The 24,259-nt window shown below is 38.3% G+C and overlaps 1 protein-coding gene and 1 long non-coding RNA gene across 26 annotated transcripts in view; one reads left to right on the top strand and one right to left on the bottom strand.

The window, feature by feature from the left end:
• Positions 1–3,826, top strand: part of LOC125618501 — a 5,623-nt gene extending 1,797 nt beyond the window's left edge. Inside the window, exon 2 of the long non-coding RNA XR_007349823.1 lies at positions 54–3,826. This is a non-coding gene — a long non-coding RNA (uncharacterized LOC125618501). The remainder of the gene's footprint in view (positions 1–53) is intronic.
• A 5,040-nt stretch (positions 3,827–8,866) lies between these two features.
• The window catches only part of Cd46 (CD46 molecule), a 43,326-nt gene continuing 27,933 nt past the window's right edge, over positions 8,867–24,259 (bottom strand). For 5 of the 25 annotated variants that reach the window (XM_015483712.2, XM_048809460.1, XM_015483709.2 and 2 more), the window contains 4 exons: positions 21,657–21,695; positions 20,156–20,191; positions 19,637–19,697; positions 19,097–19,475 (listed from right to left, as the gene is read on the bottom strand). In XM_015483712.2, the coding sequence (XP_015339198.1) occupies positions 19,394–19,475; positions 19,637–19,697; positions 20,156–20,191; positions 21,657–21,695 (218 nt within the window). In that variant the 3' untranslated portion in view covers positions 19,097–19,393. The other 20 variants (XM_015483715.2, XM_048809461.1, XM_015483711.2 and 17 more) reach the window with 10 other exon arrangements.

Below are 24,259 nucleotides of genomic sequence, written 5' to 3' on the forward strand. Positions count from 1 at the left end.
TTTTTTTTTTTTTTTTTTTTTTTTTTAATGTATCTGATTTTGTATGCCTCTAGACATAACTCGGCCTCTCCAGGCCACTATCTCTGCTGCACATTGTTGCTGCCTCTGTCTTTCTGTGTCCTGCCCAAGCCCTCTGAGCATTTGCATGTATGGTGATCAGTCTTCCCAGGCTGCCTCTGGACAGATGAAGACACTGAGGCCCATTCAGGGCAAGTGGCCGGTTCTTGTTCTCAGATTTTATGCCTGGCAGGCGTTCTCCTTCCCTGGGTGCTGACCTTTCCTCCGCCCTCGGGTCCCTTACCCGGCAGAAGAATGTTCTGGAAGGTAGAAAAGCCTCTAGATAGAATGTGAGCGTGACAACAGACTGGGGCTGGAGTGGGGCTCCCCAGACCTTTAACCTGTCAGTGTCACATCAGGGCTATATACCTACTCCTGGTGGGTGAGTAATTTTCCTTCCTAGATAATCTCACTAAGACCTTCGACAAGACCAATTTGCTTTGGCCTATTAGGCCGAAGCAAGAGAATCCCATGTCTCTCATTGGATGGCAGAGCCCCTAGGAAGATGGTGATTTCATCGGCTGCCTTCTTCTAGATCTAGGTGGCCCTCAGGCTCACTGCCAGGAAGATCGAGCCCCTGCCAGCCCTTATCAAATCACCCAGCTACTCCCAGCTAGCACAGAACCACCAGCTTGTTTCAGAGAAGAATCATTGCTCAGCTGACTTTTAGAAGAAAGAACTCTGCTTCCATTGAGAGGTCTGTGACCTGAATGACCCTTTCACCTCCTGGGATTGAAAAGGCAAAAGGTTTGGGTACTAAGATTACTTTTTTTCTCCTCTTATTTGAGATTGTTTAAAGCAATGCCTTGTTAATGGGTTCTTATCTCTTCTTCCTGAACAGAGTTTTAGAATCCACGAGTGGGGACTGTAGGTCTTGGCTTCTGTCTTCTGGTTCCCTCGGTGGTATTTGCTTCCTTGCAATTGCTAGGTATCCAGTTCCTGGGTAGCAGGAGAGACATTACTTCAGTGTAACCCTGACAACCAAACGAGAAGGGCACATTCTGAAGGAGAGAATGACTTGGTCCTCTAGCAAGCGAGCCAGACTTGGGGGAGGTTTGGGGAGGCTTTCCTGAGCTGAGATGGGGAGGGTGCCTGGGGGGTGGTAGCTAAGGGAGAGTGGATGGATGGATTCCAGGAGGAGGGGGCAGCAGAGTCAGGGCCTGTGGCAGGAGGAAAGGTGCTTTAAGGATCACTGCAGGACACCTGTGCAAGGGCAGTTAGGAGGGGGTTTGTCAGTTCTCCTAACTGAAAATGCTACGGAGGAGTTTCACTGAAATGAAAAGCAGATAAGCCGAGAATTAGCCTATGTGAATCTCAACCATCCCTCTCATTTTATAGGATTTGGATCTTTGGTAATAAATGTCATGACATTCTTGACCTTAAAACCCTCACTGTCACTGTCCACTCGAACCCAGTGTTGGTTGCAAATGTCAACCCCAGATCTGCCCCTCAGTTCCCCCACGTGCAGATGAGGCCCTGGGACATCCCATGATGGACGGCAGAGCCTGCTGTTGGTGTTAGAATTACTGGAGTGGGTTCCTTACCAGCAATTTCCTCACTGCTGGGGGAGTCATGCTGAAGGAGGACCTAAGGCTCCAGAGAGAGCAGTAGCTACCCAAATCCACCTGACCTCTTGCAGAACCAAAATCATGCCCCCATCTTCACTCAAGTATAATGTGTTCTATAGTCAGTATAATTCCCACTTCCTTGCAGAAATATGGCCTCCATATTTCCTCCCTCCCCCCAAATTGCTCAGAGTTAAGTTCGGGAACACAGTGAGATGATAGTCAAGCTGTGGAGCAGGCAGCAGTGGACAGAGGGGTGGGAACATGGACTTGGGAGGTAGTTCTGGATCTGTGTTTATGGATCATGTGACTTCAGACAACTTATTTATCCTCATTAAGGATCAATTTATTTGCCTGCAAAAATTGGAGCAATACCTGTGTCATTGACTGTTGTGAGAATTAAATGTACCACTCTTGATATTCAAATTTTATTTCCTTATTTTTGTTGTAGCAACATATAACCTTATTGCCAGGGGCCATGAAAAAAGATAAGTTTATGTCTTGAGGCCTAAAGAATTGGTTGGGAACCTAAAACATGGCTTTGGCTGTCTCTTCTCTCTCTGGGTTATGGCATCAGAGGAAACACACCTATTTTCTTCACTTCAAATAGCCATAAAAAAAGATGATACGAAAGAGGAAATCTAATTTGGAACATGATTTGGAAATTTATTTTCAGGCGAACTTCAGAATCAAAGCTCAGTTTCAATTATGTGAATTCAGTACAATGGTAGTCATGTGAGAGGTTAAATCCAATAAGTCAGTTAAAGGTGTCAGATTTGAATGTCTTGATACTGATATGCAGTGTGGTAAGAAAGAGCCCTTGCTCTTTAGGAAACATCGCTCTGGACAGGTGAAACTCACCTTTGTATAGCCGCCGCCGGTGCCTCAGAAGCACGTAGGCTGCTTGTGTCCTGATGGAGGGAGATAATGTATCTAGAGACACTTTGTGTGCTGGGAAATATATAAAGGCTAAGGTGGTATGAATGTAAAATTAATATATTTTAAAGTTAAATACTTTGGATTTGGCTGTTTTATTTCATCATGTGTGATAGTTTATAGTGACTGGTTGTGAAATGAAACAGAGTTAATGAGTTTCGTATTGCTCTTATCTGTTAGATTTCCTACCTCTCCTCAGTGTCTTTCTAATGGATCATTCATTCTGTCATGTCACAGTAGAAGACATTTCTCCTCAGGGTGGAGGCCGGGTCTTCCATCGCATCTCCCTGCCTTCTTCGGTGAGATCCTCTTCTTCTGGAAGCTGGTTTCACATGGTGGCTTAGATTTTTCCATCTTTGTATCTAGCACCATTTGAAATCAGTGTTTTAGGAGTAAGAATTGCAGCTCTGCAAAGGATGGACTGGAGAGGAGCTGCTGCTCAAGGGACTGACTCTTTTCGCTGCTTGAGCCTGTTCAAGAAGTCAAGGGAAGATTTGGAAAGCAAAAGTCACTCAAGAAGATGTTGGATGTGGGCGGGGCCACAGCAGGAGTCAGGGGCGGGGCTTGTGTTTACTGTAAATGCAGTAGCTTGAGCAGGGCACAGCCCACCACTAGCACCTGTCTCTAGCATCACTGAATTGGTAGGGCCTCTGAGTGCAGTGATTGTGCTGTTCAGATGGGTGATGATGTATTGGGTGTCGACTGTAACAGGGAAGGGCAGAGGGCTGTATACCTGGAGGACTGTCACCTCAGCACTGCCCACATGCTCCTGGAGGATGCCCTGGAGTATTCCGCTGGAATCAGATTTGCCACCTGCAGAGGTGCAGACCCGAGGAGCACTACTGGCCCATCTCTTACACAGGCTGACCGATTTCTCCTGGTGTTCAGAGTCTGTTTTTGTCTAGCACCATTTGAAATCGGTTATGATGTAGGGGGAAAAGCAGCAACCTCACAGCCTCATGCCAAGTCTGGTCAGCAGCAGCCTGTGGTTTCCTGGAAGATGGATGGGCAGAGAGTGGGGAAGGAAGATCACACTTTCCCTGCTAACTTCTTTAGCTGCATTCATGATATGTTATTGCAGAGGTAAGAGGTAATTCAGTGGATTTTTAAAAACAAATCACTATAATTTATATGATGTCCTCAGTTGCATTTTCTGAAATGTAATATTGCTGCGAATTGTGTAAATTGGTTGCCGTTGAATTATCTTTCTGCTAAGTAGTCTGTTCATGCATCCTGACTTTAATAAATAATTTCATATATTCAATTTATCATGTCTGTGTTTTTCATCTATTATTTTCCATTCATAATTTTATGATAAGTGGGTCCTGAAAAATTAATTTGCTGTTCAGATCCTACCTACCTCAGAAGGAATTCGAAGTAGGTTACAGCAGACAGACACTAAAAAATGAAGCTCATTAAGAGAAGAATGGGATTTACTCTATGAGCCAAGAAGTAAAATGAGAGAAAAGATGAGGGAAGAGAAGAAATGCTGAAGATCTAGGCCGAGGGATGTCACTTACTGAATGGGAAAACTGTCCTCAGTTCCAAGTGAGCTGCAGATCCAGCCCTCTGCCCGTCAGTGTTCCTGCGGGGAAACTTTCTTAACTGAACATATTGTCACGTGGTCCTTAAAGGGGAGCAGCACTGATTTCAGTTGCATTATAACAGATGGAGTTCTACTTTTGGCTGTTAGTTTATATCAACCCTTGAAGACAGGGTGAGCCAGTTTTATAAAGCTATTCAGAGATTTGCCAGATTTGACTTCATAGGGGATCCAGCTTGAAGAATCCTCAGGAAGACAGGCAGTGGCCCCTTGGTTGGGCTTTTTCCACAAGAAGTGTGTGGCTGACTGTGAACTACCTGCAGTACAATTGTTCAAGCCATTGATTCTCAGTAAATATGACAAATCAGCCACCTAGGAAGCCTCTTCTAAGCCCACATTCCACCCGTCATCCCCCAGATGGCTGCCCTGCCCAGGTGGAAGGCGGATGAAGCTTTTGCTGGGAAGACTTCCCAATGAATGTGATGCATCCTGCAGCTGCAGAGCTATTTCAGGCTGTTGATGGAAGAATCCATCTTCAAATTCTCAGGGTGTGGTGGTGGGAATAGTTAGACCCTACATTGTGTTGCAGCGTCTGCAAGTATGGTCCCCCTGGGTTTGTTGTATTAACGACAGGTTAAAATGTTTTTCATTCGTCTACCATGTCCCAAGCTCCAAGTTTATTTGTTTTGCAAATATAAATAGGACATGATGCTGCCCTTAGGTGGCCCTGATTCTAGTCCTCAAACGAGTAAGTGCTGGAAGATTGAGTTTAGCATCAAAGCACAAAAACAGTGATTGAGGTACCTTTTCTGTAAGTTTATAGTGTTCCCATTGAAGGCCTAATTTTAAACAATGATGCACTGGTAGGTCATGAGGAGCAAAATGGAACTGGGGCACCTCTCAAATAGGATTATTTTATCTGGATGCTTATAGTTTTTTGCCTAAAATTGCCATTCTGAGGTGGTGTTTGCATAGTAAATTAGTAATGAATGTAGAATGTTCCCTCTGGTGACACCAGCTTGAATCAGGTTTATGAGGCCATGTTACCAATCTAGGTAGAAAAATGTCTTGTCAAAGCATTACCCAAGTTTTACCAGTTTTTTTTTTTTTTTTTAAGCTGTACATTTATAAGCAAAGAGGAAACATTTTCCTGAAGGTACAAGCAGGCCTGGTGCAAGTTGTACTGGCAGATTATTCCCATCTGTGGAAGTCACCACTGATGAGTTCCTAGGAATGAGCTGCCTTCAGTGTATAGACTTGGTAATTTGTTACGTACAACATTGACCCAGGTCTTCATTTTGGAAATTGACCACAGTCTGAGGATTACCTAGCAGACCAGTATGTCCATACTGATGGGGAGCCTGAGAATTTTTCTTGAACACAAGAAAAGATTTGGGGCTTAATCTAATCCCCAGTAGCGTACCACCCTCGCTTTCTGTTTGGGCCACCCAAGAACCTTCCACCAAGAGCCTTCCAATGGGTCATCCTACGGGCTCTGGTTTAGCTGCTCTAGGAATGGGGCATGAACATCACTTTATATTTATTTTTGTGGTGCTGGGGGACCCTGGGCCTCGCGCATGCAAGGCAAGCGTGCTGCAACTGAGCTACATCCCCAGCCCTCTTTATATGTTTTAAAGTTTCTTCCAGGGATTCTGATGTGTGGCCAGAGTTGAGGGCCATTCCCCTGTGACCTTGTATCTGAAAGTCTTCAGTCCTCAGAGTGGTCTAAGGACCACTGGTGTTGGTTCCTTTGGCCGCTGTAACAAGTTGCCACGAATATGGTGTCTTAGTACACATTTATTAACAATTCTGGAGGTTACAAGTCTAAAATCATTTCATGAAACTGAAACTCAAGTATTGACAGGACCACAAACCCTTCACAAGTCCAAGGAAAGAACAGCGTTTCTTGCCTTTTCTGGCATCTAGAGCTGCATTTGTTGGCTTTTGCCCCTTCATCTTCAAATCCACCACTGCTTCAGTGGTCACATTATGTGATACCTTAATTCAAATCTCTGTCTCTTCTAAGGATCCTTGTGATTAAGTTCAGGGCCTCAACTAGATAATCTCCCAATTTCAAGATCCTTAATATCTGCAGAGATCCTTTTGCCAAATAGAGTAATTTTCAAAGCCTCCAAGTATTAGCATATGGCTGTCTTTGAAGGCCATAACACAATCCACCACAAATAGGAAGGCCTGGGAACTCATGAGAACTGCAGGCTGCACCTAAGATCCCCTGAATCAGCATTGTTTTTTAAATGTAAGAAGCATGGTGCTGTGAGATCCTACCCAAGGAATTCTTCAATAATTGAGGCTCACCTCAAATACAAAGTCTAAGGAGTGTTTTTTTCTTATGAGCCTTTACAAGTGGAGGCAAATAATCAGATGACAGATTTCCCAGACACCATGCACACTTGCTCATGTAAGCCTTAGTAGTAGTCTGAATTCTCAGTGAAGCCATAAGCCCTAAGCACAGAATGTCAGGGTGCTGCTTTGTCCAGTAGTTGGTACTAGGGTTGCCACGGCAACATACAATAATAATTCCGTTTTTAAAAAGCTACATAGTTAGGGAGTTAGATTTTATGAACTTCAGTGGCTTCTTCTAATGCTAGATTTATTACCTCTGCAAGGTTTTCTTGGACTTTGCACAGTCAAGTTGAGAACCAGTGTTATCTACCCTTGTGGCAAGTTATTCACCTGCTGTGTGTAAGTGAGAAGGAAGAAAAATAGTTTATTGACTATATAATTCCCCTACTATGTTACCCCCTTATTTAAGTAGTAAGGGACAGAGTTTGCTTGCACAGAAAAATAAAGCTAGTTTTATACGGAAACTAAAATGGCTCTGGGAATCACCGTTAAAGACAACCCTGGAATAATGACAGTTTGCCCTGAGGAGGGGTTGTTCAATGCCCTGATAGTCCACAGGAGGGCAGCAGCGCTACAGTTTACAAAGACTTCATCTCTAACCCTTTCTGGAAGAGCCTAGAAATTCTAAGAGCAAGGTAGTTTATCCATATGTACATTTATTCTTCATCACTTCTAGAAGTTATTAGACTGTTAAGTCCTGCTCCTAAATAAAAATATGCAAGTTTTCAGGATATACAAGAAACAATTCATTCTTGGTTAAAATGATAGTTGTCAGACATTACTGTTAGAATACCATAGAGTTGCCTATTTCCTTTAAATTCAAAAAAATCTACTTTAACATGCAAATTAAAATTCTTTCCAATGCCAGGTATCTTAAGCATTTTTTTCAGAAACTCTTGCTGTATATTTAATGCCATTTTTTAATGGTTCTTTTATTAGATATAGTTGTACAAGCATGGACTATAATTTGCTCTAATTCAGTCCCCAGTACTTTCCCTTTCCCTCTCCATTCTTTTCCCTCTACTTATCTTTCTGCTATTTTTTAAAATTAGTGTCTTGTGGATATACATGATGGTGAGTCACTATGGGTGGTATATTCATATATGTACATAGGAAACTTAGATCAGATTCATTCCCTTCTCCTATCCCTCCTCCCTCCCCCCTTCAATCCCCTTTGTCTATTCCACTGATCTTTCTTCTATTTTGATGGGATTCCTCCCATCGTATTTTGGACCACTTTCTGAATTCATGCCAATTTTTAATTTTTTTTAAAGCAACTATACTCTAATGACCAAATAAAATTTTCTAAAATGCTTTCTTTATTCTTAGTCTTTATTCTTGGTTAGTTTTCATCCAGCATTGAATGGATGTTAAAAAAATATTTGTTAAATGTTAAAAATATTTCTTTCATATTTCTAAACCACAGATTACTTTATTGGTTGACCAGGCAGCAAGACCTTAATTCAAGTCTTTAGAAGTTTCCGATTAATACACAGAATTAAAGTCATAAATATAAATTAACTCTTGGGCTGGAAAATTCCTAATTTAGATGTTCTCAGGATCAGCTGTACCTTCGAATCACTTGGGACACTAAAAATGCCTTATGCCCAGGCCACATCCCAGATCAATTACCTGAGAGCCCTCTGGGGTGGGACCCAGGTGTCACTAAAACTCCCCAGGTGATTCTAGTGTGCAGCCATGGCTGAGAAACACTGTGGCCTGATAGGACAGATCTAGCAGTCTGATTTAATTCAAATATGCAAAGACAAGGATTTTTTTTTTAAATAAACAAAACCATATCCTATTACACAAAATCAAGTTTTATGTTTTAATTGTGTTGGTACGTGAGTTTTGGCCTATGTGTACAATTAAAGTGATGTGGAAGGTATATCTTCTAGACACGTATATATATATATAGCTACTCAAATGTGATTAACTCAGAGTTAGGTACTAATACAAGCTACAATAGCTGGGTGGAAATCAAGCAGAGCTTCCTGGAATGAGTACTGCTTGAGCTGGGTCTGGGAAGGTGCATGAGGATCTTGGCAGGACATTTCAACTAGCAGTGGAGTGGAGTAACACAGAAAGCACAGGGCAGATGTTTGGGTTGACTGAGGGCAGGTTATTTGAAGGAATGTAGCAGAAAGAAAAGGCTAGGAAGAAAAATTAGGACTTAACTGTAGATGGTCTTCAAGTGTCATGCAAAGGAATTTGGACTTCCTCCTATAGTTGATATGTCCCTGAACACCTGTGAGCAGGAGGTATGCTGGGTTGGGAGGGGAGAAGCCTGGGGTTCGAGATGTGAGAGCAGCAGGAGTGCAGTGATTCAAGATGGCCCGACAGAAACTTCTTCTGATTTGAGATAATCACACTAGAAATAAACACACCTTCACAATCATGCTTCTCCAAATATACAATTTTAATTTTGCTGGACTTAAAGAGCCAGTTCTTAAAAATTGAACAATAAAAGACTTTCACATACGGGACTTCTCATTTTACTACAAATATATTTTTGTGTTAAATAGATGTTTTAAATTCAAATATGCTTATTTTTCCCTCTCATTTAAACAAGCCTTTAAAATGGACTTCTCCATGTATTTAAATAACCAAAGAATTACTTGACAAGCAAAATACATATTTACATATAAATATCAAATATAAATGTTAAATGGAAAAATTTAATTTCAAAGCAGAAACTGGTATAAATGTAAATTTAAAAATATCTGGAAAACATTCAGGTTTAAAAAAATAGTATAGCTTCTAAACAATTGCTGCATTCTTGAAAAGTATGTGAAAATCAGTATAAATTTCAGCTCTTCACTTAATTTAGGTCACTTAATTCAGGATCATTTACAGTGCGCCCTAGACAGGTCTTCATAGAGTTAAACAATATTTCTCCTGCCCCCTTTATTCCCCAGTCATATATAAGTGTCTCAAGGTGGCATTTCTTTGGTCTACTCTGTGCTACTAAAGTTTAAAATACAACTTGGAAAAATGTGAGGTTTTGTTTGTTTGGTTGGTTTTTTGAGGAGCAGTCCACTGGAGACTGCCTGGGTTGGGGACTCCATAGATGACCAAGCTCTCTTCTACCTGAGCTATTCATTTGTCCACTAGTGCCACCAACAGCAGAGAAACATTTGCTCCTCTGAAATATATGGTTGAATTTGTACTCTACCTTTTAGGAGATGAGGTGAGATACATGCACAGTTAAGAGGTTTCTATGGCAGGGACAGTCAATCTGACAGTGTGTGGGGTTAGCTGATTTTTAATCTATTCTCATTTAAAAAAAAAAAAAAAAAGACTTTTTTACTTTGATGCTGGGGATTGAACCCAGGGGCATTTCACCACTGAGCTATATCCCAAGCCCTTTTTTATTTTTTTGAGACAGGGCCTCGATAAATTGCTGAGGCTGGTCTCAAACTTGCAAACCTCCTGCCTCAGCCTCCTGAGTCCCTGGGATTACAGGCATACATTACTTTGCCCAGCCAAAATGACTAAGACCAAGTAGGGAAAGAAAGGCTCCCATGGCCATGACCTAAGAGGGAGTTACTCAGCAGAGGGAACTCTTCAAGGAAAGCACAAGGCCACAGTGTTCACTCGACCATAAACTGGCATTCTTCTTAAGGTGTCAGAGTCCTCTAACTTTTTACAGAAGTATGTAACTGGTTCTGATAGCTTACTCATTTTACATCAGTAAACCACCACAAATAAAACGTAAAAACAAAGGCCACCAATAAATGGGATGGATTCAAACTCAAAAGCTTCTTCTCAGCAAAAGAAACAATCAGTGAAGTGAACAGAAATCCTACAGAATGGGAGCAGATTTTTATGATATGCACATCAGATGGAGCACTAATCTCTAGAATATATAAAGAACTAAAAAATCTTAACACCCCAAACCCCCCAATAATCCAATCAATAAGTAGACTAAGGAACCGAACAGACACTTCTCAGAAGATGATATACAATCAATCAACAAATATATATATATATATATAAAGTTCAACATCTCCAGCAATTATAGAAATGCAAATCAAAACTGGATTGTGATATGTGGACACAGCCACATCAATGTTTATAGCAGCACAATTCACAATAGCTAAACTATGGAACCAACCTAGATACCCTTTAGTAGATGAATAGATAAAGAAAATGCATTCTGCTGTCATATATAACTAATAAGTAAAATTAAAAAAAATTTAAAGGCCATACATAAAGTTTCTAGCATCTTTAAATCAAAGAAGTTACCAAAAAGGTTATCCTGTTAACTTCTGGATAATTTTCCAATAATATTCTTAGTTAAGGAGGTCAAAATTATCAATATTCCCAATTATCAGTGTTCTGGTATATAGGAATATATACACCTGTTTGTGAAGGCTTTTTACAATGAACAAAATACAAAAATAACATTTTAGAGTTGTGGAAAGATGGAATTTTAAGAGTTCACATTAAAAAGCTTTCAAAACCACTTTTTAAAAAAAATGCAATGTAATTTCATTTTGAGCTATGTTTTTCTGGATTTTCCCATTTTACAAAACAAATCATTTCCCCATCTTAAGACTATCAGGGATACTGTGTTGATTTGCCCCTTAAGTCCAAATGTTAGGGGGAAACAGGAACTGTGTTCAGACCCCAGTTCATATATGTATAAACAGAGGGTGACTACATTCCAGTCACATTAAAATATGAACAGCATAACTCAGCAGGGCATCCACATTAACTATTGCAGATGAGAAGCTCTTAGCAGAATTAAAAGATAAACGGAGACACAGGTGTGTGGAAATCACGTAGTTGGCTCTGCTGAAGTGGTCAAACTTTTCTGGTAAGTGTTGTATTGAGCTCTAACTGCTTTCCTACAAGACAAGGTGTAAAGTTCAATACAATTAAATACAGAAATTAATTCCTGAAGTCTATTTAGAAATACTTTTTATATTTTTGTGGTGCTGGGGATCAAACACAGGGCTTTAAACATGCTCCACCACTGAGCTTACCTCCCCCCAACCTGAAAACAAGACAATTAAAAAAAAAAAAAAAAAACCCAAACTATTTATAATAATAAGAGTCCTTAAATTAGAAAATACATGATTGATTTTAAAATAATTTTAATGTTCAATCAGTTTCATTCTATTCTAAAGCCCTTTCTATCCTTGTATTTTTACTTCCTCCAAAACAAGAAATAGAGCAATAACACACAAAGTTCTTAGTGAATATTTTCTCATTTTCATTTAGGGCCAGTGGGAAACACTGGAGAGAGACACATGCTTCCCTGATATCACAATTTTGAATCTGTGGCTCTGAGATGAAAGTTTTTCAAGGTGGCAACTCAAGCAGTGTTCAAGTGCAGAGATGCCTCAGTTATCCTACCAGGGTCATACATTCTTCCAAATAAAGTTTGCATCAGACCTTGAAACATTAGACATTTTTGCAAAATCTTTCATCTAATCAGATGCTTTCCAAAGAAATAAAATGCCATGTAATTTCAAATTTTCTAAAAGCCACATTAAAAAATGTAGGACAGCTAAGATTAATTTAACGTTGACTGTAACATAATAAAAGCAAAATATTGTGAATATATTTTGACATGTATTTGACCTGATTTTGTACTATGTCTTTGAAATCAGGGTGTGTTCTATACTTTGAGCATTTTACCTTGGGCTAACCGCTTCTGAGTCTCAGTAGCCATATGTAAAGCTATTAACTCTTGAATTGGACAGTGTAGTGATAATCAGGCCCTGCCTTAGGAAATTGACCGTAAGAGAAGATCTAAAACTAAATTTGGACCAGCCAATTGTTTACCAGTGTGTGGGCCACAGGAAACACTTCAGAGGTGCCTACCCATGGTAACAGCTAACTATGTTAATTTTGGATACTTTACTATTCCTCTTTGTGAGGGAGGCTATCATTGCAACCTGCCACGATCACATTACTCTACTCACAGAAATTTACGAAAGACCTCGATGATGTATGATTGACTTAATAGTTTGAAATGCCAATCATTCAGATCTCTGACTGCTATGCTTTCTCAAAGTCAATAACTATTTTTCCTGTAGTGGAAGTCTTTTTCTTAAATAGAATTATAAAAACAAATCCAATATTTGAGAACGATAGAAAGCATTAACATAAGCTTAGAGAAATATTCATTTGACATCAACAAAGCTATTTTGAAGATAATAAGAACTTGGAACCGAATTACTAATTACTGTTATTGTATATTAACTTCTGCATTCATTAAGTTCTCTTCAAATGTTTACAAACACCCCGAAGCTCAGAGTTTGAAAACTCTCTCTTTGGTGGGCATTAGCTTCAGAAGTGTCCCATGAGACAAAGAATGTATACAAGACTAGGTTGGCCCAGACTGCCAATTCCAGTTGGTACTTTTTGTCTTTCCCTTTGCTCTGTGATCAAACACAATTTTGCTTTTGCAAAGAAATCGTCCTTCCCATTGGCCTTTGTAGATCCTGTTCCCAAACTCTTTATAAACCAGGGTAGGACCTCAGAAAAGGTGGAATACACAGCTTCCTATCGTCCCAGCCATGCTGACACCCATTCTAGCACAAATGGAGGGACACTTAAAATTCATTTCATTTCAAAGACAAAAGATGGTTGAAGTCAAAGCAATTTTATCATTTTTCAAAACCTGAAGATCTTGATTTTTCTTGAATTCATCAAATATTAAAGAAAAATGGAAATGAATGCCTTTACAGAGTTATTTGCAAGTTGGAATTGAAAGCATTTTAAAACTTATCTTTTTTTTTTTCTGTAAAAGGGCATTTTTTCCTTCCCTGCACTTACAATGAGCTAGTTCTGTTAATTTCCCCCTAATTATTCCCTATAAAATTTTTCTACTTTTGGCTTCACAGCTACTTTAGAAGGCGGAAGCGACTACATAAGCTGAGGAAAGTAGGAGGGGAATATAACTACTTAAGCCTACTTCAAAGCAAAATCCTGTCAGTACACACTATGTTAAATTTAAAAAAGGAATGGCATAAGAAAGCATCAATAATTTAGCAAAGGGAACAGGACTTTGAAATTTACTGCCAACATAGCTCAGGTTATTGATATCTAAATATCCACTGAATATTTTTCAAAACAAAGGACACTGTTGCAAAGAAACAACAGAAACAGATAGATACCTTTTAATAGTAAAAGTAAACCTTTCTCTTATCTCTTCTTCTCAGAGAGAAGTAAATTGTACTTCTCTGTAGCTCTCATCAATTAGGTATATCCTGAACAGAGGAAGGAGAAGGGCTGAATAAAATAGTAACATCCGACCAAAAAGAAGCAAGAGTAATGCAGTATGTGACAAAACCAATGATAGAAGAGAATGGAAGTAAAGCTGAGCATTAGGTTCATAAATTAAGGTTTTGTGTCTCAGGAACTTGACATGTGAATTTTGTGCAAGAAGCTACTTTAACTTTGAAGTCTTGCATATCTTCCTGCAGATGAACAGATTCTAAATTTCTGTTAAATATATTTATTTTCCTTTAAAACCATTTTTTGCACAAAACAATGTAAAAATTATTACAAAAAAATAACATTGGATGGGGAAAAAGTCCCGGTTTCTCAAAACAGTCCCCTAGAATTTGAGGGAAAACAGGATGTCTGTATTCAGTGCATGTCAGACTGTCCTGCAAGTCAACTTCATGACAGGTCATGCATTTGGATGCATCTCAACTTTTTTGCATTTATACAGTTTCTTCCCATGGCACATTTTTTTCCAACTTGAGGGAAGATCCTTGTAAAACTTATTACATGGTTTCCCAAGTTTATGGGGTGGCTTTAATTATACAATCTCTTTTTTTTCCTTTTTATTTTGGTACCCAGGATTGAACCTGGGCACTTAACCACTGAGTCACATCCCCAGCCCTTTTTCATATTTTATTTAGAGACAGGGTCTCATTAAGTTGCTGTAGGTCTCTCTAAATTGTAGAGGCTGGCTTTGAATTTGTAATCCTCCTGCCTCAGCCTCCTGAGCTGCTGGGATTACAGGTATGCTCCATCATGTCTGGCCAACACACACACACACACACACACACACACACACACAATCTCTTGTTATGTATTATTTTTTGGATCAAAAATTTTAGCAAGTTTTGTGGAATGCTCAGAAATTTGAGAGCCAACCAGAAAAAAATGTTCACCTTCATTTTACTTCAGCTTTTTGCCCCATGTCATTACACACCCCAGCTATGTGAGCTCACTCAAATTTTTAAGCTGCCTGTGCTTAATGAGTATTTCATTTAGAAAATGAGGTAAAATATTTTGGTTTCTGTAAAAGGACATTCTTTCCTTCCCTGCACTAGAAACGAATTGGTTCTGTTGATTATTTCCCACTGAGATCAAAAAGTCCCTTTTGAGTTCACAGCTGCCAGACTAGGTAGAGGCAACTACAGAGGCTAAAGAAAGTAACTATTTAAGGGGAAGGTAACTATTTAAGCCTACATCAAAACAAAATTCATGCTTTAAAATTACATACGTTAATTTTTAAAATTGCCTATTTAAGACAGCTTAAAAATGACAAAGTATCTGAGTCAGTTAATATGAATACAACATCAAAAGTATGTTTAAGTTGCTGGGCACCATGGCACACTCCTGTAATCCCAGGAGCTTGGAGGCTGAGGCCGGAGGATTGCAAGTTCAAAGCCAGCCTCAGCAAAAGCGAGGTGCTGAGCAACTCAGTGAGACCCTGTCTCTAAATTAAAAAAAAAAAAAAATAGGGCTGAGGATGTGGCTCAGTGGCCCAGTGCCCCTGAGTTCAATCCTTAGTAACCAAAAAAAAAAAAAAAAAAGAAAAAAGAAAAAAAAAAGTCTGCTTAAGTTATACAGAACGGTATAAGTCACTAATGGGAAAACAAAAACAAAACAAACAAACAAAAAAAAACGATTTTGTCACATACTAAAAAATAGGAATTATGCAAATAATTCTCATGAACTTCAATTCTTACCTATCCAAGGATGATTTAACCAGAGTAAAGAAAATCATGCATTTATATAAAAAAAAATTCACCAGTAAGTGAAAACGTTCATTCCAAGGAAAGGCATCTGTGGTTCAGAACCACACAGACTTAACAAGATCAGACTCGCAGAAGCTGGACAACGGGAAAAGGCTGTGATTTATGGGACTAGAAAGTGCTAGGAAGAATTAGTTAAGAAAGAAAGCTAGAAGGGAAGAGGAAAGAGCATATGGATGGGCCCAGGGGCTGAGAACTAAGAAACAGAAAACTGCAGCAAAATACTTGGACCTTTTGGCCATCTTTCATCAAATAATTTAAGTGATGTTGGATGCTGTTTAAAATGACTATACCATTTTTGTACTTTGAGATGAAGGCTGTAGAAGAGTAACTGTGTTCCCAAATCATCATAAACACCGGTTTACATCACATTTTAGAGCAATTCAAGATTATCTGTGCTCTCTACCCTGCTTCCAATTGCCCTTGGAAACCCAGAGGTAACTCCAAACATTTTAAGAGTCTTACATAAGAAGTTTCCAGGGTAACATGATACTGTGAAAAACTCATTTGGTCTTTATCATTCTTTCCTGGCATACAACTCTTAAAATCTTTTGCCTCTTCAAGGTGATGTCTTTTTGTATGCCAATGAATTGACTGATGGATGGCTGGTCCTCCTAGGTAGCTTCAGGAGAGGGTCTGGCCACAAGAAAGACCAACACAGGATCAGAGTGCGGGGATTTTTCAGGTTCCCTCCCTGAGGGGCTGAAGGTTAAGTTGATCACCAGTGACCAATGAAGACATGAATCATGCCTAGGTAAAGGCGGCTTTACGGAAACTGGAAAGGACTGGGTTCAGAGAGCTGAAGATGTGGAAGTACCCGCAGGGTGGTTCCTGCAGAGAAGGCATGGCAGTTCCGTGCCCTTTGCACGTTGTTGCACTAAGCATCTCTTCTCTGATGTCCATTGGCATCCTTTATAATCAATAAATGCATTTCCCAGAGTCCTGTGAGTCACCCTAGCAAATTCATTGAGAAGGGGAGCCCTGATTTATAGCCGGAGGGTCAGAAGCACAGGTAGAAACAAACTGGGGCTTGTATGTGGCATCTGTAAGTGAGGTCTTGGGGACTGACCCTCAACCTGTAGCATCCGAATTCAATGAGAGGGTAGCCAGCCAGTGTCTGATGAAGAATTGATTGACTGCCTTTGTGTGGGTGAGTAGGGAAGGGGTTGGTCACCGATGTCTTTGTTCATTATCAAGATTTAGGAAAAACTTGAGTTTATTTCTATTTTCTCAGAGGAAATGATAGACAATTTGGAAAGAAAAGATGATGGACATTAAATAGTGCAAAGAAAATAATGGAAATCTTTTTTTAAAGTAAAATAAAGTATTACCCCACATCTTTTTAAAAAAACATACATATAGACGAGAAGTCTTAAAAAATATCCAGTGATCTTAAATATCAGAAAAATTTGGCCTTGAGCTTGACATTTTTTCCCCCCAAACTTTAACAAGCTCATCAGTAATAGTCCTAGTCTACAGTCAAGTTATTCAGAAGTGTCCTCTAGGCCCTGCAGCATGTCCTCTTGGGAGCTCATTACAAATGCAGCATCTCAGACTCCACACAACCCAGTGACCAGCAGCTGCATTTTGACAGGTAATTGAAGTGCACGTAAAGTTAGAGAAGCACTGCTCTAGGCTCTAAGAAAGAAAGGCATACTGCCCCCTAGGTTGCAATATAAAACTGGAAGAATTAGGAATTCGGTGCCTTGAAGCCAAACAATCCATTAACAGAATCTAATTTTTTTTTTCTTAATGCTTCTGAAGATTCAACCCAGGACCTTGTGCATGCTAAGCATGACAAAGAACCTAACTTTTGATTCAACTATTACATGTTACACTGAATTTCTATGTTTCTGTCATAAGGTGGCAAAGAATATCCTAAGATTCCCGTATAGTTCATATTTTAGTTCAAAGGCAATAATTACCCCTTCCACACCATTCTTTGAACTTTTTTTTTCTGAGCTTGTAACTGTATAACAGGATTAATTATGTTGCATTGCTTAAAGATAAAATATATTCCCAAAGTTTTAAAATTTAATTTTGCAATTTTCAGTTGAACCTCAATAAATAATTTATGGGCTTTAAAAAAAAATCACAAAACTTTTTTTTTTTTTTTTGGCAAAGCTGGGGATTAGAACCCAGGACCTTGGGCATGCTAGGCAAGAGCTTTACTACTGAGCTACATCCTAGCACAAAGCTATTTTTAGAATCTCAAATCACTATTGCAATTAAACCTTTAATTTGTGAATACAATGATCAGATTGTTCAGCTTTAAAAGATCTCTTAAATGATAATTAGAGTTTGATTAATACTCCTAGGGAACTTTTAAGTACTTTGATAGAGTGATGTTTTAAGCAGGAAAAAAAAAAGAAACGAGGAATAGATATTTTGTTTCGCTTTAGAAATTTTTTCTATACTTTTAGACTCAAAATGATTCTACCGATGCCTTGCATGCACAAGGCCCTGGGTTCAATCCCCAGTACCACACACACACACACAAAATTCCACTATTACTCAGCCTTAAAGAAGAATGAAATTATGGCATTTGCCCATAAGTGGATGGAAATGTAGAATCTGATGTTAAGTGAAATAAGCCAATCCCAAAGAGCCAAAGGCCAAATGTTCTCTCTGATATGTGGATGCTAATTCCCAATAAGGGAGAGGCGAGGGCTAGGGAAGAATAGAGGTACTTTGGATTAGACAGAGGGGAGTAAAGGGAGAGGAGGGAGTATGGATGTAGGAATGTTAGTAGAATAAATTGGACATTATTATCCTATGTGCATATATGATTACATGATTGGTGTAACTCTACATTATGTACAATCAGAAGAATGAGAAGTTATACTCCATTTATGTATGATGTGTCAAAATGCATTCTACTGTCATGTATAACTAATTAGAATTAAAAATTGATTCCACCAATACTATTTCCTACTTATACTGCTGTAATGTAATTTAAAAAAATATAATTGATAGAGAAATCAAATGGATATTGTGTTCTATAAGATTTCAGATTTAAATGATGGAATTGTGGGTATTTTTTAAAAATGACCAAGTAATATGTTGTAGATGGACAGAATGCCTTTATTTTATTTGTTTACTTTTATGTAGTGCTGAGGATCGAACCCAGTGCCTCACACATGTGAGGCAAGCATTCTGCCCCTGAGCTACAAACCCAGACCCTTGATTTTTTAATAAGTGAAGGATACATTTTTATTACAAAGCCCAAATCAGATGATTAATATGAAAGGAAACTATAAAACCAGGAGCACCAAAAGTCTTAAAAGTGTTAGATTTGATTTCAAAGCTATTTTTAAAGGTATAGGGAGAAAAAAAATACATATTATCTTTCAAAAATTCCAAAGCACCTAATCTTGGTCTATATTTCAGGATTTGTTCTGAATCTTTTGTTAAGTTGTATATTCATTAAAATTTAAGTTTGGTACTTTAAAACCCTATTTTCCTTAAAAGATATGTATTTGTACACTTTTTTTCTATTCTAAGCCCCCATTATTTTTATAGAGAAAAACAGGCATAAGTTAATGGAGGTGCCCTGCAAATCTTAGCTCTGTCAGCAACTTTTATACTGCAAGTCTAGTAAATTAAGAGGAAATAAAAGAGAAATTTAAAAGTGTTGTTTTTAATCCTCCAGCTTAACATTTATAAATAGGAAATGAAATGAATGAAATCAAATTGGGCTGTTGAATGAGGCACCTACATAACTTCTTACAACCAGCTATTATTCCAGAAAAATGGAAATTTTCATGGTTAAAAATTCCAGTGAACATAACTGTCAAAAGTCTCCACAGTGAAATACTTTTAATTGTGGCCACTTGTCCAATTTAGGAAACAGGGTATATCTGTGGGAAGGCCTCATAATGGACCATGATTCACTAAAGAGCTTAAACCACAAATCCCTAAGAAACTTTTCTTATAGCCACAGTTGTTGCTGAAACAATTCTGCACAGACTCCTCATGTTGTAATGATGGTAAAAGTACCTGAAAATATTTTTAGCAAAGAAATGCAAATTGAAGGACACACTAATGCAGGCCCACTTAAAAAAAAAGATGTCATGCAATACAGAGTACAAACTTAAGTGGCACAAAGGATGTTAGGGATAAGAAGGATTGATAAGTGAGGAGACATATGCTTTATTTACCCCTTCTTCCTGCGTTGAAAACGTCTGTACAGGCAGAGGATAATTATAGCAATCAAAACAACTGTAAGAAACCAGGAAATAAATAACATGTGACTGAAAATTAATTAACAAGGATCAAAATTTAAGCAGAAGAAACAAACGCTGAATATATTTCAGTGGTCAGAAAATGGCACTCTACTTAAGCCCCTACATATTTATGTTTCATTTGGACTTTTCATTATCTAAATCCAGTTCCCTGGAACCTCCTACATGGTCCACCGTAAGTCAAGGAAGAATCCTAGTTTAATTTAGAAAATTATTAAAATATACTGTCATGTATATCTAAAAAGAACAAATTTTAAAAAGCATATTTGCAAAGCAAGCCCATTATAAAAATCACCAACAAAAGGTAGTATATCATATAAAAGGTTGGGTTTTTCTACGTTGATTTACTTAATCTCAAAGTATAGAAACTGGAAAACTACTTTAAAATGAACTTAATATTTTGATTTACACGGTGTCAAAATTTGGGATACTTACTTGCAATGAGAATAATCAGCAAAATGATCCATTGAGCTAAGGAAAAAAATTAAGAAGATATGGGTCTCCAGATGGCAGTTACATTTTTACTTAGCTCAGATCATCTAAATGCTAGAGAAAAACTTTTTTTTTTTTTTTTTTTAAACCTACCTAGTTTTAGCACAACTGCCAGGGCATTCTAGTCATTTTGATCACAAAACTTTTCTAAACCACTTTCCAGGTTGCAAGTCCAATTTGCAAAACTTCTAATAAAACCTCACTTTTCGGCGTTCTGTTCAGGTTCTTAGTAAACGTTATTAGAACAATTAGCATTTACTACAGTAGAGAAAAACTCTGAAATGGGATCCTTTCCTAGATTAGCAACATGATGGACCACACTATCTCAAGCTGCTGGGCTTTAGCCATGTGTGGCAGCTCCTAGGCAGTCACACCCCCCTGAGGGTACACAACCAGTACTCCCCTGTGGTGCTAAGCAATGGTGTTGGGTAGGTTAGGTGAATTAAAAGCATTTTTAACTTAGGATATTTTCAGTTTACAATGGGTTTATCAGGATATAACCCCACTGTATGTTGAGGGGCAACTATATAGTCAGAACTCTATCCACAGGTTCCAAAAGTGTGGATTCAACCAAGTGCAGATCAAAAATATTTGGAAAAAAATGTATTGATCTGTTCAGTAGTATTTACATTGTATTAGTACTATAAGTAATCTAGAGATGACTTGAGGCATATGGGAGGATGTGCCTACAGGCATATGGGAGGATTGCCTAGGTTGTATGTGAGATGATATATCATTTTATAGGCAGGACTTTAGAGCATTCAGATCTTGTTTATCTGCATGGGGAGGGGAGAGGTCGGTCCTGGAATCAGTCACCCATGGACACCAAGACAGACAGTTGTACTGAAAAAATAAGACTAAGGTGAATTTTATTACAGGATTAACAATTACTAAACTAGTCAAATAAATTTTTGTCTTGTTTTACTCAAGAAATCTTTTACTTCTCTGCACTTTAACTGTCCTGACTAGTCTACTTCATTCATTTAATAAATATTATGTGGTCTGTATAAGACTACATCAAATGCATTAAACCAGCCTATTACAGAAAAAAAATTAACAGAGTGCTTTAAGGTGTATGTACATGTGATATGAATAGGAAGAGAATCTAACTACAATCTGCCATCAGGAAATAACAGTATCATGTGGAAAGCAAGTTGTGTTTTACATATATTAACCTACACATGACAAGAAAATTTAGATAGGTTACCTTTTCCTATTGGCATTCCTGTATTGAGGCACCCCTATACAACTCTACTTACCTGAATGTTTCTAATATACTACTACTTATATTTGTATTATTATCTGCACAAAATAACCATAAATGTCAATTATCACTAATAATTTAAGAAATTTCTTCCTTAAGTGCAGATAATTGGAAACTATCATATTTTCATATAATCTATAAGGTCTCTTAATGAAGGATTATCAATAACAAAATAATAACCGAATTCATCATCAAACGGTCCATCGGGATTGGGATATCCTAGGGGAAAAAAAAGAAGAAAAACAGATTAAAATAAAGTAAAAAAAAAAGAGAGAAAAAAAGAATAAATCAATCTTAAAATCCTTTAAATTCATACGTTGATTTTTTTCCCACTTTTGTACAAAACCTTTAAAATTTCATTCTTTATAAACCATATTACTAATTCTCAAAGTGTCATAAAATTATATATATATATATATATATATATATATATTCAATATTATTAGCTTTCTTCTTACTGTCTACTAACATTTCCTGTGATAATACTGAGTGTGTGTGGTATAGCATACAAATATATTTTTAGTATATTCTCAAAATTAGCCTGTGAATTCAGTGTGATTCTAATTAAAGTTAAATGTAAGTAGGGCTCAGTAAATGCTTTCAAAGTTAATCTGGAATGGAAAGAAACTTCCTCAGCACAATAGAGACTATAGATGAACAAGCCATAGCTAATATCAGCAACACAGGACTGACAGCTTTTCCTCTGAGATCAAGAACAAGTGGTCCTCATGCTTGCCACCTTCTATTCATGAGGAAAGAAGAGCAAAGTTAAGAGCACTCCTACTTTTTGATTTTAAAACTTACTATAAAAGTATAATAAAGTGGTACTGGAATAAAGACTGGCATAAAGACAGACCAATAGAATAGAATAGAGAGCCCAGAGATCAATACCAGCGTATCCAGACAAATTAATTTCAACAAAAGTGTCAAGAGTAGTCATTCTTGTTGAAGAATATTCTCAATATTCTGGTACTGGGAAATCTGGATATCCACTGGGAAAATAATGAAGTTGAAGTCTTACTGTGTATAAAAGTGAACTCACAATGAGTCACATACCTAACTAAAAGATTACCTAACTAAAAGATCTAACACTATAAAACTTTTAGAAGAAAATAGAGGGAAAACACTTCATGATATTGGATCTGGCCAGTATTTCTTGGTTGTAACAGTAACAATAACAGCAAAATAGATAAATTGAACTTCATCAAAATTGAGAATTTGTGCATAAAAGGACACTAATAGGGTAGAAAGGCAACCCACAGATTGATAATAATTTAAAATCATTTGATAAGAGATTAATATTCAGAACATATAAAGTACCCCAAAACTTAGAAACAGCAAACCCCATTTAAAAACCGGCCCAGGACTTGAATAGCTATTTCTTTGAAGAAGATATCCAAATGACCGATAAGCACATGAAAAGATGTTCAACACGTTGCTAATCATTAGGGAAGTGCAAATAAAACCTCTAATGAGTTTTGATTCATATTTACTAGCATGGTGCTGTAGTTGGAATGTCTGCCATTTCCAAAACAAATGTTGAAGTTTAATTGCCAATGTAATGATGCTGGGAGGCAGGAATGTTAAGAGACTTTTAGATGAGGCGGGCACAAGTGAGCACACCTATGCCGCCATCTTGGAGGTGGGGTCTGCCCCTCTTGTTCATGCTCTCTCCCTCCCAGTCCCTTTTGTTGCCTTTTTGCCATATGATGCCATCTGACATGTGATGTCTTTCTCCAGGTCATGATGCAGCAAGAAGTCCCTTGCCAAATGCAAATCATAGTCAAATTAGACTCCCTAGCCCCAGAACTGGGAGAAAGACATTTCTACTCATTATAAATTTTGCCTCATTTGTGGTACTGTTATAGCAGTACAAAATTAAGACAGGTGGCTGTCACAAAATAAACAAAAGACAACCCAATATAACAAGTGTTGGTGAAGATGTGGAAAAACTGGAACCTTTGTACACAGCTGGTAAGAATGCAAAATAGTGCAGCCACTGTAGAAGACAGCAGTTGCTCACAAAAAAAAAAAAAAAAAAAAAAAATTAGCCTATGACCTAGCTATTCTACTCCTCCATCTATACCTCTACTCCTAAGTATACCCCAAAAGAATTAAAAACAGAGACTTTGAACAGTTATGTACACAAACAGCATGTTCGAAACAGCATTTTCAGAATAGACAAAAGGTGGAAAACAATCCAAATATCCACCAACAGATGAAAGATGACATAAAATGTGGTATGTACATATAAGGGAATATTATTCAGCCATAAAAAGAAATAAGAGTTCTGACACATGATACAACATAAAGGAACATAGGCTGGGGATATAGCTCAGGAGCAGAGTTCTTTTGCCTAGGATGTGCGAGGCCCCAGGGTTCAATCCCCATCACCACAAAAAAAGAGGCATCTTAAAAAAATCTTATGCTCGTGCCAGGAACAGGCCCAGCGTCCTGCAGGCGGGGTAGTCACGACACCCCATTTGGAGTAGGGGCAGAGTAGAACTGCCGCCCGCGTCTGCAGGGTAGGCAAACCTGCAACCGACTGGCGGATCAGGCCCGGTGGCCAGCCGGCGTGGTACACTCGTCACCCCAATTGGAGTAGGGGCAGAACAGAGCCGCCGCCAGTTCCCAGAACAGGCACAGTGACCTGCCGGCGTGGTAGCCACGACACCCCAATTGGAATAAGGAGAGAGCAGAGCCGCCGCCCGCACCTGCAGGAAAGATACGCAAGCAGTATGAAAAGACAAGGAAAGAAAGGACCACAAGCAATGCAGGTCAAC

Source organism: Marmota marmota, unplaced genomic scaffold (assembly GCF_001458135.2).
Source record: "Marmota marmota marmota unplaced genomic scaffold, marMar, whole genome shotgun sequence".
Classification (NCBI taxonomy): Eukaryota; Metazoa; Chordata; class Mammalia; order Rodentia; family Sciuridae; genus Marmota; species Marmota marmota.